The 13792-nt window shown below is 32.1% G+C and overlaps 1 protein-coding gene across 1 annotated transcript in view; it reads right to left on the bottom strand.

The window, feature by feature from the left end:
• Positions 1-12284, bottom strand: part of LOC119636227 (tubulin beta-3 chain) — a 36810-nt gene extending 24526 nt beyond the window's left edge. Inside the window, exon 1 of the mRNA XM_038031482.1 lies at positions 11926-12284. Coding sequence (XP_037887410.1) covers positions 11926-11982 — 57 coding nt within the window. The 5' untranslated portion in view covers positions 11983-12284. The remainder of the gene's footprint in view (positions 1-11925) is intronic.
• Between the last annotated feature and the right edge of the window lie 1508 nt (positions 12285-13792).

Consider the following 13792-nt stretch of genomic DNA (forward strand, 5'->3'; position numbering starts at 1 on the left):
AAAAAAAAAAAAAAAAAAAAAAAATTAATAACTTTTCTAACCCTGTTGGTAAACCATGTGTGAACTGAAAACAATTATTTTCGTCTTATCAACAACAAATAAATAATTGAATAAATGTTGAAGTAATTTTTGTCATTTGAACAGAGCGCCAGAGTAATAAACTTGATAAAATTGCCTCATCCGGATTGATTCTCGGAACTTATTTGACAAATTGCCATGAAATTTCTGCCTTCAAATTTCACAGATTGCCACTCTATTTAGTTCGTCTTGCAAGAAATCAATTTTTCTTTTCTTTGTCTTAATAAATACTGTGAACGAGGAAAAGTTTATTGCTAAGAAGAAATGTTTCTTTTTAAATTTTCCTTACCAAAGCTCTTCGAAACTCCTCTGTCCTTTTTTACATTTCTAACTTCTTTAATACACTAACAGATGCATATAGAATTCGCTTATATTCACTTAAAATACCCTCTGAGCTTTACTTTCATCGACACGACCATTGAATTAAAATGAGGCTGACAGAGATTCGAATAACGTGAGTGTTTCTGCCAAAAATTTTAAGCTTTGAAGAGCAAAGTTCATTATGTTAATAGTTAGGAATATGGTTATAAGATTATACAGAAAAGACGCCTCAGAGACCTTATAAATTACATATCTTCTTGATCAAAGTGAAGTTCTGAATTGATTAAGCCATGTCCGTCCGTCTGTTTGTTATTGGCATCCTTTTGGTCGGAAAAATGAAGAAAATTTGGTAGAAATACTGGGAGTTTTTGCACACAAATTAGTTAGAGCTGAAGGCCACAGTGGAGCGTGTACTCAACGGGGGTTCCGTTTTTCTTTTGTCGCCCAGATTTTATAAAAGTTAGAATGAGGAAATTTTTCACATTTACTTTATGACTTACACTCTACTACTTACACAAATGGGAAACGTCAATGCCATGCCCACACAAAGTGACAAATGATTAAATTTTATTTTTTTTGAGTTTTTATGGTTATTTATCTTAAGACAAACACGAGAGAATGTTTAAAACTATTTTGTACATTCTTCAAATGAAGATTTATTATCTGCCTAAAAATGGGTTGATTCTAAAATGAAGATGGATAGATAGATACCGCGACATGGTGGGTAAATCTTTTTTTTATAAAATAACAGCTGTATGGGTATCAAATAAAATAACTTGGAGAGTAGAATGCGATAAATATAACGGTGGGTATGCGAGATTTGGCCCTTAGTGAATATAACCTCCTAACTTGTTTTGTTTGGAATTTTTAAAACCGTAAATTAGTTCACAAATCACTTATCACTAACGTCAAAATCAGGGGGATAAAATTCAAATAGCTTCCTCATGCGTTCTATTCTTTCCAAACTTATAAGAAATGGTTTGGTATTAAAGGTTATGCGAAGAATTAACATGTGACATTAATGGCTGTTTTGACAAGCTCTACGATCCTCGCTTTAAACAACATATAGAAGCTGTTGAATAGTTGAAAAAGCGTACCGAGATGAGAAGAAGTACACAAACAAATAGAAATAATTTTTGTCAAATTTTTTATACTCCTATGTCGTATGCGCGGCCATATGCAGAATTAGACACAACGTGCTTGACGAAAGCATTATTGTATCAGGCACGATTGCGGTGCTCGGAATCAAACAAATTGGTGGAATTCATAAACATCCTAACCCGGGAAACCTGAAGGCATAGGCAAGTACTATAGAGCTTTCAGGTCGCGAAACGCATCGTGCACATAACAATGCAATGCACTCTCAAGTCGAGTGATTCTGAAGCTATCCTCGTAACCTTGATCCTTTGTTCTATTTTGTGAAAAATGCCCGCAATTCAATGCCAAGCGCAACTGTTATAGGCATCTATTAACGTATCGGCGTACGCCATAAAATATTCATATACTTAATCAGCCAAGGTTCAAACCCAATTTAAGCGAATCCCTTAAGCCGATCCGTTCGATTGCCAAATATTGGATTTTTGAAAACTCAAGCTCGTCACACATCTCTTATTTGATTCGTATAAAAAAATTTGGAAAATAATCCTGATCCACCTATAAATACTTTTCAAGCAAGAAGAATATAATTTCGTTACTTATTTTTTTAATTTTAATGTTGTGCTAAATTTTTTCCTTTAATTAAATTTTATTTGCAATTTAAAAGTTCAATTTTCTTTAACTTATTGACAGTTGATCATTTTAATCTTATGCTTCCTTTTTTTGCTCGTTTTACAGAACATTTCAACAACTGTTTACATTGATATGCATATGGGGTAAGTGTAAATAAAACCTTCTTTTTTTTTCTTCCTTCAACATAATCTCAAATTACTTTAAAATATATCAAGTGAACGAAAAATGCTCATAAAAAGAAAATGTAAATAAATAAACATTTAATAAAACCATATGCAGAGGAACTCTTGATACGCATTGACATACAAAATGTCTCTATGAGTCATGTCAAGTGTTTGTTGAGTAGCATATCACTCTGAATAGCGGGATATGTTTTCAGCCAAGGGTCATAAGAGTTATAATAGGAAGAGGAAATTAATGTATATATGGTTTCATTTACAGTAAACATATTACTGCCACATTGACCATACGAAATAGGAAGTCATTTGCTTCTAGTTGAGAACCAATAATCAATATAAAAAAAAAAATAATTTCGCCAGAATTAGTTATCAGAAAGTTGATAAACGCTTGCAAAGAATAATAATAAATAGAGACAGGAAATAACTTTTGAGGAAGGGATAAATAAAGACATTGTTTGATTTTGATTCAAAAAGGTTAAAGTTTCAATTCTTTTTCAATTCTTTTTTGTTTTTATTTGAAAATCTGTTCATTTGAGTTAATTTCTCTTGAGCATATGTAAAGCTTCGGCTATAATGAAATTACCGAAAATTCTACCTTCAAGTATTAAGGCAACGTTTGATTATGCAGAACTTTTTGTAGATATCCTTTCCTACACCTTATGAGAAATGCAATAAATTGCTTAATTGTATTACGTTTCACTTTTCTCAAATTTCTTTCAAAAGTCCTTTTTTCCAAACTTGTTATATATGCCACTAAAGAATGCAGCTGCCTTTAGAAATTCGTACTGTTGGCAAATTTTCTTCACCAGCATAACGATTTTGAGGCCAGTTGGCTGCGTCCGTCCATATGTCTCGCTTTTATTTAAATCCCATAAAATTATATTCGGCACTGGGATCTTTTCGGGTCAAGGTAACATATCAAATTTGGAAAGTCTTTCGATTTACTCTCAAATCATTCCCGCATAAACATGAATACACAACCTGTGAAACAACTACAACTCGTGCTTCTTGTTGAATTTTTAGTGATGTAAATTATATTAAATGATATTAAGTCTACTTGGTAAAAGCTGAAGGTGGAGTCATCTTTTACTATGCATGTATTATATAATTATATTCAATCAGGTATTCAGAATCATTAAGCGCAACCGTCTATCTGTCTGTCTTGTATAAATCTATATGTTTTTCTCTTTGGTGTTTTGGTGATCTACAAGCTGCCATTTTCAAGATATTTTGACGAAACTCCACAGATAAATATTTTTTTCCAAGAATCTCATTAAAAATAAAATAAAAAAAAATATTGTTGAAATTTTAAAGCTTCAGCGCAAAAAAAATAACAAAAAAGGTTTTTGCAGCCTAACAAACTAACGTGGAAATCTTAGATGAAATGGACCCATCTTTCAAAGATCCTATCATAGAAGATGTTTTCAAACTCTACAGGCCAAAATGTTTAAGATTTCTCAAATTCGTAAACTTGAATTTTATAGAAGATGAGATTGTATTAGGGTATTCAAAGGTCGACCTTGCTCGTTCATAAATATTTTAATTTTTTATTCATTAAATGGCTAGACAAGTGTATCTTTTTCGTTTGCGTTTTAAAACTTCTTTGTGAAAATCAAGCACAACAAACTCTCCCATCCTTTTGATAAACATAAATATTCATTTCCATAGGTACTGCTGCTGTGACGTGCATGTCTACTTGTCATTTTGTTAAAAAATTGTGATAATTGTCATCCATGAACACATGTTTCTGCCCATGTGAGTTTCCATTGCATATACAATAATTAATTAAAAAAATTTTCACATTTTATGTCTGCGTGTCTTAATTAATTAATTTATGTTCAATGCATTCACAAAGGAATAGCATTACATCAATCTTTCGAAAGAGAAACACTATTAAAACAAATTCAAAATTTTAGCTGCTGTTAGTACATTTTTTTTCTCTGCGATTCATTAGCGAAAAAATCAGTTTTTTTTTTTTTTTTTTTTGCTTATATGAGCGTCTGCTTAAGTCCTGTCCGCTGTGCTATATGCAAAGATACTATTTTGGTTAGGAAGGCAAGCATAGAAGTATAGAAAAGACGGCTCATCAGCTGTTAAGCTTATGGCAGATAACTTTATTTATTCTTTCAGTAGCTTCGCTTTACAACTTTCTTTAATTATATTGTATGATATTGTTAACTGATATTTAGAACCATATCGTATCGTTGTGTAATAAGCTGTCATTACTCATAAGAGAAAACAAATTGTTTTCTTGTCATAGTTTTGTGTAACTTCCTATCAAGTCTGCTATTCTGGGGCAGTAACCACAATAAAGCTCTCTAAAGCCCATTTTGGTGTAGAACGATACAATTGGCTTACAACTTATGACGTCCTTATGCTATTGCCCAGAATACAGCTGCTGGTCTGACTCTAGTAATTTTACGAGATGCGGTTGTGTGCATAATAACGTTAGTAATAAAACAATATATTTTCCGTAGCAACTTCCCAATCTAGGGGAGAACGTATTTCTCAACCATATGTAATGATTCCCTTCTTTCTTAAGTACAAAATTTTTCATGGTTTCTGCCTATGAAAATGTACCGCTGGACGAAGTAATCTGTTTGCAACTCTGCGTTCCTCCTTGTCGTTTATCTAAATCTCCTCAATACTTGAAATGGTACTTTCAGGAAAAACTTGTTTTAACCTATGCATAGTCTTTGATTCCGTTCGCCTCGGCTTATATGACATTCATTGGGGTAAAGTGAGAGAAAGGCATCGTCGAGTATATAAGATAATAAACTGTATTCGTATAGGTCGTTTGACCTGCCCGGTTTGCAATTATTTTAAACGTAACTTATACTACACTTCGAACCAAATTTAAAGTTTTTAACAAAAAGATCTATTTTGGCTTCACACGTTTTTACTCATATTGATAGTACTGGCGACATATACAGATGATGTTGTAAAAAAAAGAAAAATGTAAACAACTCTTTTTCTGTCAATTTTTTTTGGTTTCTATGAAACTAATTGTTTTCGATATGTCGTTCATTTTTGTATTTTGAGTATTTTTGTGTTTTCCCCAGTGAAACTGCCATTATTATATTTTACGAAGTGTATAAGCATTACTTTAAGCTCAGTTCAATGAATAAAAAAAGACATATTTACGGGTGGCTTCGTTTTCCTCACAAAAAAGTTTTAATTTTCAATTGTGCGAGCTTATGAGATGCGCTTACCTGCCATGCAAAGCAGAGAATGGATGGAAGTAAGTATCGAAGTGAAGTCTACAACACATATTTATATAACATGGAATGAGTCAATTATGTTGTATGGGTATCTGAATATAAGCTGAAAAATTTGTAAATTCTGAATAATGTCTTCGGACAATTAATCTTGGTAGAGTTCACTTTAGTAGTAGCTATCGTGAGCGCTCACTCGGTAAAAGCATAACACTTACCGGTGCGGCACACAGACTGCAGCCAGCGTTTCCTGTTCCCATTCCTCATTTTTTTCTGGCCGTCAGCGCGTTATACGGATAAGAAAGATTTCCTGAGTGATTGGTCAGGTTGGCCGAAAGGTTTGATTTGCTCAACTTTTTCGCAAGGTTAAACGACTAGGTGAGAACCGCGGCAAAGAAGTTAGTACTCGCTAGTTCAAATCTGAGTGCGGTAGTGTTTACTTAACTGGTCGTAGCTGTAGAAGTGTTCAGTCGCTAAAGGCATAACACTTACCGATGTAGTACACAGATCCACTTGACTGTGCTTCCCTATGTCATTTGCTTTATTCACTTCTTCTGAGTGATTAGTCGGTAAAAAAAAAAAAAAAAAAAAAACTTTCATTTTGTGTTTAAAAGATGGGGAGAGATGAATATATAGTGTAGGTTACGAGGGTTTATTAATCCGATTGTTTATTAATCCGTCTGGCAAAGAGATTCCAAGGCAAAAATTGGTACAAAAAGGTCAAACTTATTACATATGTTCTTAGTTCATACCTAAAGATTAAGTTTAAAAGAGTTTGTCATCCAACCACAAAGACGGTGGTCATGAAAAATTACTTACAGCTTTTGTCCAAAAGATCGGCACTTTCCAACTGAAAGATAAGCGTGAATTTCACCCGGCTTGTCAGGCGATCGATTAAAAGATGCCTTCTAACTTCTACGTACAAATTTTGATGTTGTGAACATGAAAAATCGATATATACTCTATTCATAGAACTTATCTTCCCTTGTGATGCTAAGGCAAAAACTTAAACGACTTGCAATTCTATTATAAGTGTTTTTCAAACAACTGGCCACATGATCGAATCTAAGTGGGAACGGCACAGCACTACAAGTCGAAAGGTGATTTGCAACAAATAAAAAAACTTTTCATTCTAAGCGAACATAAAATGTTATGTTAAAGTCTATTAAAATTATTTTAAATCTGTTAGAGAGAAAGTTGATTTTGCTGTTTCTTAGATCTGCAAGGTCTGAAACATTCAAATAACATTGAATAATTATATGCTTCGGTTTAAGAAAAACCAACAAATTTTTTTCAACTTGATTAACCAAACGTGGCATGATCCACCCTCTGCTTAATTCCCAGTCTCTGTAACAGCACAAGCACTTTTTATAAAGCAGATGTTTGAATCGTTGTTGCAAAGCAAGGTCCAAAAAAACAAGTACAGTAGAACAGAAGCACTAGCATTAACAATAGCCCAGAAGCTTGTCAATGTTAATAAGGGGTTATACGTGACAAACGCACGTGGGAAGGTATGCGATGAGTGTTTGCGTAATGCTAGATAAACATTAAATGAACTGCAAATAGTTTATTCTAAAACGCAAAAAAAAAGAAAAAAACAAAGTCTGCTTTAATTGTATTTATTCTATATTAATATTCCCAGATTTGTTCCTTTTCTTGTTTTTTTTTTTTGTTTTGCAGATGTTTGTTCGTTAATGTAATTCAACCCTTATGCTTTACACATTGTAAGACAATACCCAATAACATGTTCATTTATTTTACACTCAACAAACTGATTTGCATTGCATTTTTATGCGACTACTTGTGTATGCATTCATATATGCAAGCAGACCTAAATGTGTATGTATTTATATATACATATATATATATATATATATATGTTGACACAAGCACACTCCAATATTAAGTCATCAAACGAAATGATAAACATTTTGAATTAAATGGATGAGTGACTAAAATTCTTTCGCTTTGTTCATATTATGTGAAATGTAAAGAGCTAAACGCTACATAAACTTGACTCTGTTCTACTTTTGTCCAAGAATAATATGAGAAAAATAAGAATTTTATATATATATATATATATATATATTTGCGATTAATCAAAACACAACGTACTATAATATATACCAGTGAAGGGAGTATAAGTTTGTCATGCGTGAGACAACGCTTGGAAATTATTGAAATTGCTTTTTATATTCTACAGCACTTGTCTAGTGTTGTGAGTGCAGATTACGTTTGTGCGAATGTATGCAATATCTAGAAGGAAGGCACTTTTTTTTATTATACCGAACGATTTAGGAAATGATTGTCTGTCCGTCTGTCCGTCTTGTTTTGTTATGTACAACCTACAAGTTGATATTTTGATGCAATTTGGTACACTTACACTCATTTTTCTACATGGATGGACGCTTCTTAAAATGATTCGGATCAGGTTACTTTTTCGACGATTTCCCATATAACGACACTTACAGTTGGGCCCTGTCTCAATTTAGTGTTTTTGCTTGTTAAGACCAGTTATACTATTTTTTAGATTAGGATTTTGAAGTTTTTTTCGTATATACTGTGCTTCAGTTAAGGGCTTTAAGCTTAAGATAACCTCTACCGATACCGTGATAGGAACACCAACCTAAGAACAAATTGGGAGAACAGATGACAATTGAATAGTTATGTGAATAGTGCAAGTTCAACCTAACACTGCAAAGTTTTATGGCTAATTGCTCTTCCCGAGAAATTCCGATCATAAAATTTTATAAATTAATTCATAATGACATATAAAAGGAAATTTTGTTTTTACTTTTACATATGTTTAATATACCGAAATATAACTTTTTGCAATGATTTTTATGGAGAAACATGAAAAATCGCAACTATTCTTCATAAGGCGACTTTTTCATAATAGCTCTCGCTGTGGAGAGTGATGGCAAAAACGAAACGATCCGATTCCTTTTCAATATGGTTCGTCCCTAATCCAGAACAAGTCAGGACACCAAAATTCAATCAATGGAACTTGAAAATAACAACTTGTACACTGGACATAAAAATGGACAGACGGACAACTATCTTTCAATCGATTGAGAAAATGATTTTGTATTGATTGGGCTAATGAAAGACAAAACCATCGCAACGTGTTTTGCGGGTTGCACACATCTGCACAAATTTCATAGAACACCTACCAGAAGTGCTGTAGTAGGTTGTAAGAAATTATAATCGATGCATTTAATATCCTCCATTAACTTCTATATGATGAGTGGCATCACTCAGTAAGTCATATATGATTTAAGGATAGCACCAGCCTTCGACATAACAATCCGCCAATTACTTTACTTTGGCACTACTTTGCGTAGTAGGTTGAGAAAATGATTTGGTTTTTGCTTTCAAACCTCAGTGAGAAGAAAAACATAGTTATAGACAAACAAACTTGATTCAATTGTTGCCGCATATTACGCTCAGCAAGACATTGATCAAATCCAATGCACTGTTCGGTGAGCATGACATTATTGCAACACTTCTTTTCTCGGAGAAGGAATATAAAATTTATCAACTCGTTCTGCATTGAATGTAAAAAGGAAATATCAAATAATCTTATTATTTGTAATATTTTCCTTTTACTCTATACGCTATTAAATTCTTTCACTTATTTGGTTCTGGATTTTTGTAGAATTAATTCCTTCTTAATTTCTCTAACTAGAATTTTCTTTGTCAATTATATTGTATTTGGATGTATTTCAACTTAATCGTAATCAGCTTTTTGTTGTATAGCGACATTTACGTATAAAGCGATAAAAAAAAGAGCAGAAACAATTCAGCTCAGCCATATAAAATTTCCTCTTTATGGATTATAACTGAAATTGTTTACAATTTCTTCACACCATATGTAACCTCGTTTATAAAGTGTTTTTTTTTTTTTTTCACAAAGAAATCATAATACAAACTATAAACAGAATAATTATAATTATAATAACATACGCATAAAAAGTTTCTAAGAAATGTCGATTCAACACTGACCATTTGACTACACAGTCACAGTTCACTTATCATATGAATCATTAATCTCATGCAAAAGTTTTTTTTTTTTTTCAAAAAACATTATTTCTACAAATAATAGGAAATGTCTCATCTCTCTTTTGCGGTTTGCTTATCTAATTTAAGTAAAGTATGACTGAAAATGACAATTAGTAAGAATTGTTATCTGAAGTGGTCTGACTTTGACGATACCGTAGATGACGTATAAATTAAATATTCTTGAAAATGAAAGAAAAAGTTTTATTAATTATCTTAAAGAAATTTATTTTTAGTTAATTAAGTTCTCAAGGTCTTGGGCTTTGGCTAACCTTTAATTTAAATCAATTTAAATCACTTAATTTTACTTTAGCGAAAAATCTCCTTAAATGTTCTTACAAGTTAATAAGATATAAAAAAGAAGAAGAAGAAGAAAAATTTTTCATTAATTTTTTTTTTATTTTTTTTTATTTTTATTTTGACCTTGATTTTGTAGCGAGAGTCAACATTTTCAATTCTTTTATCACTGACATCAGTTTCAATCAATCAGTTATCAGCGAAGGAAACTAGTACATAAAACTGGTTAGATGTTATGCTTAGCTAGACGGGTATGTTAACTTGATGATAATGCTAGGACATTACTCATATACATGTTAATTAAGCCGTGCAAGTGCTTGGTGGTTTTTATTCTTTTTCTTTGTAATTATAAACACCTTAAGAGTAAAATGTAAGCTAAACACTTTTCAAGTTTCTCTTCGAAAACAGTTAAAACTCATGAAATTAATACTTGGTATTAAAAAGAAGTTAAAACTTTCAAATTTTATATACCATTAAGGTTCAACCCATTAGAGGAAATACAGTCAGTCAGGTCACTCAATATACTCAGCTATTCGGTTAGCATTTGATCCCTATGCTTGCTTTGTTCCTTCTACGTTCTTTCGTGGTAATGAGCAGACGAGTAGAAGTTAAAAGTCACTTTGAATTACTAAGAAATACATATTAATATGTAGATCGGCCGATATAATCATAAAAATTTGCATTTTCATTTATCGCTAATTCATGATGCATCAATTTACCTATGGCATTTGGCTTGGGTGAAAGCTGCCGAAAAGTCCTTAGATGCGTTTTACAAGAATAAACGAAACGTGTAAGTTGGTAAAAAAAAAAAAAAAAATATCAAAAATTTCTACAATTTTAAAGGCAGGATTGTCTTATCAGCTAAAGTATCCAACCACTGTCCTTGTGATTTTTGCTTGCGTTGAGAAAATGTAACAAAGACTTATTTCAATAGCCATGAAAGTTGGATTTGATCAAAATGAGAAATCTGAGCATTCATTACTACTTTTCAGCAATAATTTAACCCATTTGAAACCAATTAATTAACCCATTGCTTGTTGACTAGGTATGAATAATCTAGAAATTTCGTATCCTAACAAAAGGAATAGAGCTATTTTACCCTTAATGTAGATAAATGAAATGAATGTTCATAAAAACCCTTTTGCATCGTAAAGGTTCATTGTTCTCTAGACTGGCTAGTATAGGATCCTTATGAACAAGGTTTTCCATTTTCGCTGGATGCTTTCTAGAAAAATTACTTTTTTAACCACCTACGCTGAAGTACAAGCATATTAAATTCGTTGCAGTGTTGTATTCTGCTGAGTAATATGTTAGAAACCAAAAAAAAAAAAACATTTTATCGAAGTTAATCGTTAATGAATGCGAATTTTTCGTTAGAATAAATGTCTCATTAAAGCCTTAATTGCTTAATAAAACTGTATGAAGAAGTGAACGGTATCTTAAATTTTTGAACGATCAAATAAACACGCTACCGTTCCTACCGGCTTCGATAACAGTCTCCGCAAGCGAAAATTAAGCACTTGGTCTGAAGACATCAAAAGACATCGAAATTTATGCACAAAAATTCGCATTGACAACTATTGAAAGCTTAACTGATACATCACTTTCTTCTGCAGGACTAAAAAATTAATAATAAATCTTCAGGCAAACTCTCTCTATGTATAAATGTTTATGTAGGGGTTTACTTCCATCATCACTTCAATTTTAAGAATAATGCATAAATGAGATAAACACGGTAAGGTTCGAACTTTTCTGCGTAGTTTCATAGATCACTTTAATTGACTTACAAATTAAATGACGTACGCATTTATTTGCTACCATTTAGTCACGCACTAACTTTTAATTTGGCACACAATTAAAGCCAAATATAATAAGAAAAAGAAAAATGTTTATAACAAAAAAAAAAAAAAAAAAAAAACCGCTGTTCATTTTTTAGCAAAATAAGGAAACCAAACCGCTGCGACTGCGCACATTTTACAGAATTTGAGCATTGAGTAAAAACCAAAACAAAAAATAAATAAATAAATAAATAATAAATTTAAACTTACCTTAGCACCAATTTGATTACCGCATTGACCGGCTTGCAAGTGAACAATTTCTCTCATATTGCTAAAGGTTTTCTTTTAAGATATTATAAAAAAAAGAATTTTTTTTTTTCTCTTTTTTTTTTTTTTAATAAAAATTAATTTTATTGTACACTTTGGTTTTAAGAAAATCCTTTTTCTTTAAACGATTTTTTTATTATTGTTTATAAATACTTTGATAATAATTTTGTGATATTTAATTTTTGCTTTAATGTTTTTTTTTTTTCTAATTAAGATATTATTAATGATTCCTGGACTTAGTAATGAGAGAGAACGCACTTGATATCCACTCGACTCATAAAACTCAACTGATCGTTTTGCTTTGTACTGACTATACAAGAAGCATTTTTGTCGGGCCTCATAAATTCATCATTCGCACACACCACACAAAAATAACTTTAAAAACATATGTGTGCACTCAGTATCCTCACTACTACATACATGCATACAAAATACATATATATGTATATATGTATATACATAATTATTAAAAGTACTCGTCTTGTGTGTTTTTAAAAACGAATACCGAATGACGATAGTTTGTTGCTCTAGCATGCAACAGGCAGACATACAAGAATACATATCTATTATAAAAAGCACAAAAATGCTTTGTGAGTTTGGCTGGCGCGACACGATCAATAAACCATTAGAAAATTAGATAAGATAGAAAAAAAGATGAACGCATATATATTTAGATTTTAGAGTTTATATAGGAGGAAAAGCCACACGAGAAAAATTAACAATTGCTTGTCTTACTAAATCTCCACACAACAAACTTTATTTAGATTATTATTTTTTTTTTTTATCCAACACCAGGAGAGTAGGAGTGAATTATTTTTAGCCCGCTTCAATACGCATCATAGATGCAATAAAGTGCATAGACATTTTCGATTCGTATAAAAGTCTCAGTCAATTTTTGCCATTGGCTTATTTCGACTACTTTAGAACTATGAAAAAGGAGGAGTTTAAACCGCGTTTTCACAAGCAAAGTGGAAAATGTGAAAATATGAATATGAAGTTGTTTGAAAATTCTCATCACAATAGATTGGCTGAGGTTGCCTAGACATGATAGAAAGCTTTTCCAAAGTCGTGTACGTGTCATAAAATATATTGCCAGTCAATGCAGGACAATGAGTGAACTTAATCGTCTGGCGGCCGTCTATTTCCATTTTTTTTTTGTTTATATACCCTACGCCGATATTAAGTTAGTGAGGACATATGTAACACCGAGAATGGCTTAAGAAAGACCCATCATTTAGGAGACGGATCGATTCGGAATCATTTTCTAAATCGGTCTAAGCTTGTCTGTCCCTCTGTCCACATGATATTTGTCCACATATTTTTGTGTTCAAGCTGTGGGTCACAACTTTTTGAGATATTTTGATGACATTTGGTACACAGGCGTACTTTGACCCAAGGACGAACGTTATTGAAAATGATTGGGATCGATTCACTTTTTCGACAGCTTACCATATAACGACTTTTCCGAATATAGAAAATTTGCAATTTTCAAAATGCCTCGGAAAAGTGGCTACATACATGTATTTCGGCTTTGCACATTGTCCTGAAAACGTTGGACCCGTTCTACGACGCTTTATATGATAAGAATTCCCAATATTTCATGATGAAAATTAGCTCATAATAGTAAATTGATAAAGCAACCTACCTTACCGAATATGGGCGAAGTCGGTCAACTTTTTAGATATGACCGCATACAAGGATTCCCAGGAAACGTAAACACTTGTATGCCAAAAAAGATTAATTGATTAATAAAATAAAAAGATTAAGTTGAGCTATCTATTTCTGGACCCCACCACATATAGGATATCCC

Source organism: Glossina fuscipes, unplaced genomic scaffold (assembly GCF_014805625.2).
Source record: "Glossina fuscipes isolate IAEA_lab_2018 unplaced genomic scaffold, Yale_Gfus_2 28, whole genome shotgun sequence".
NCBI classification, from domain to species: domain Eukaryota; kingdom Metazoa; phylum Arthropoda; class Insecta; order Diptera; family Glossinidae; genus Glossina; species Glossina fuscipes.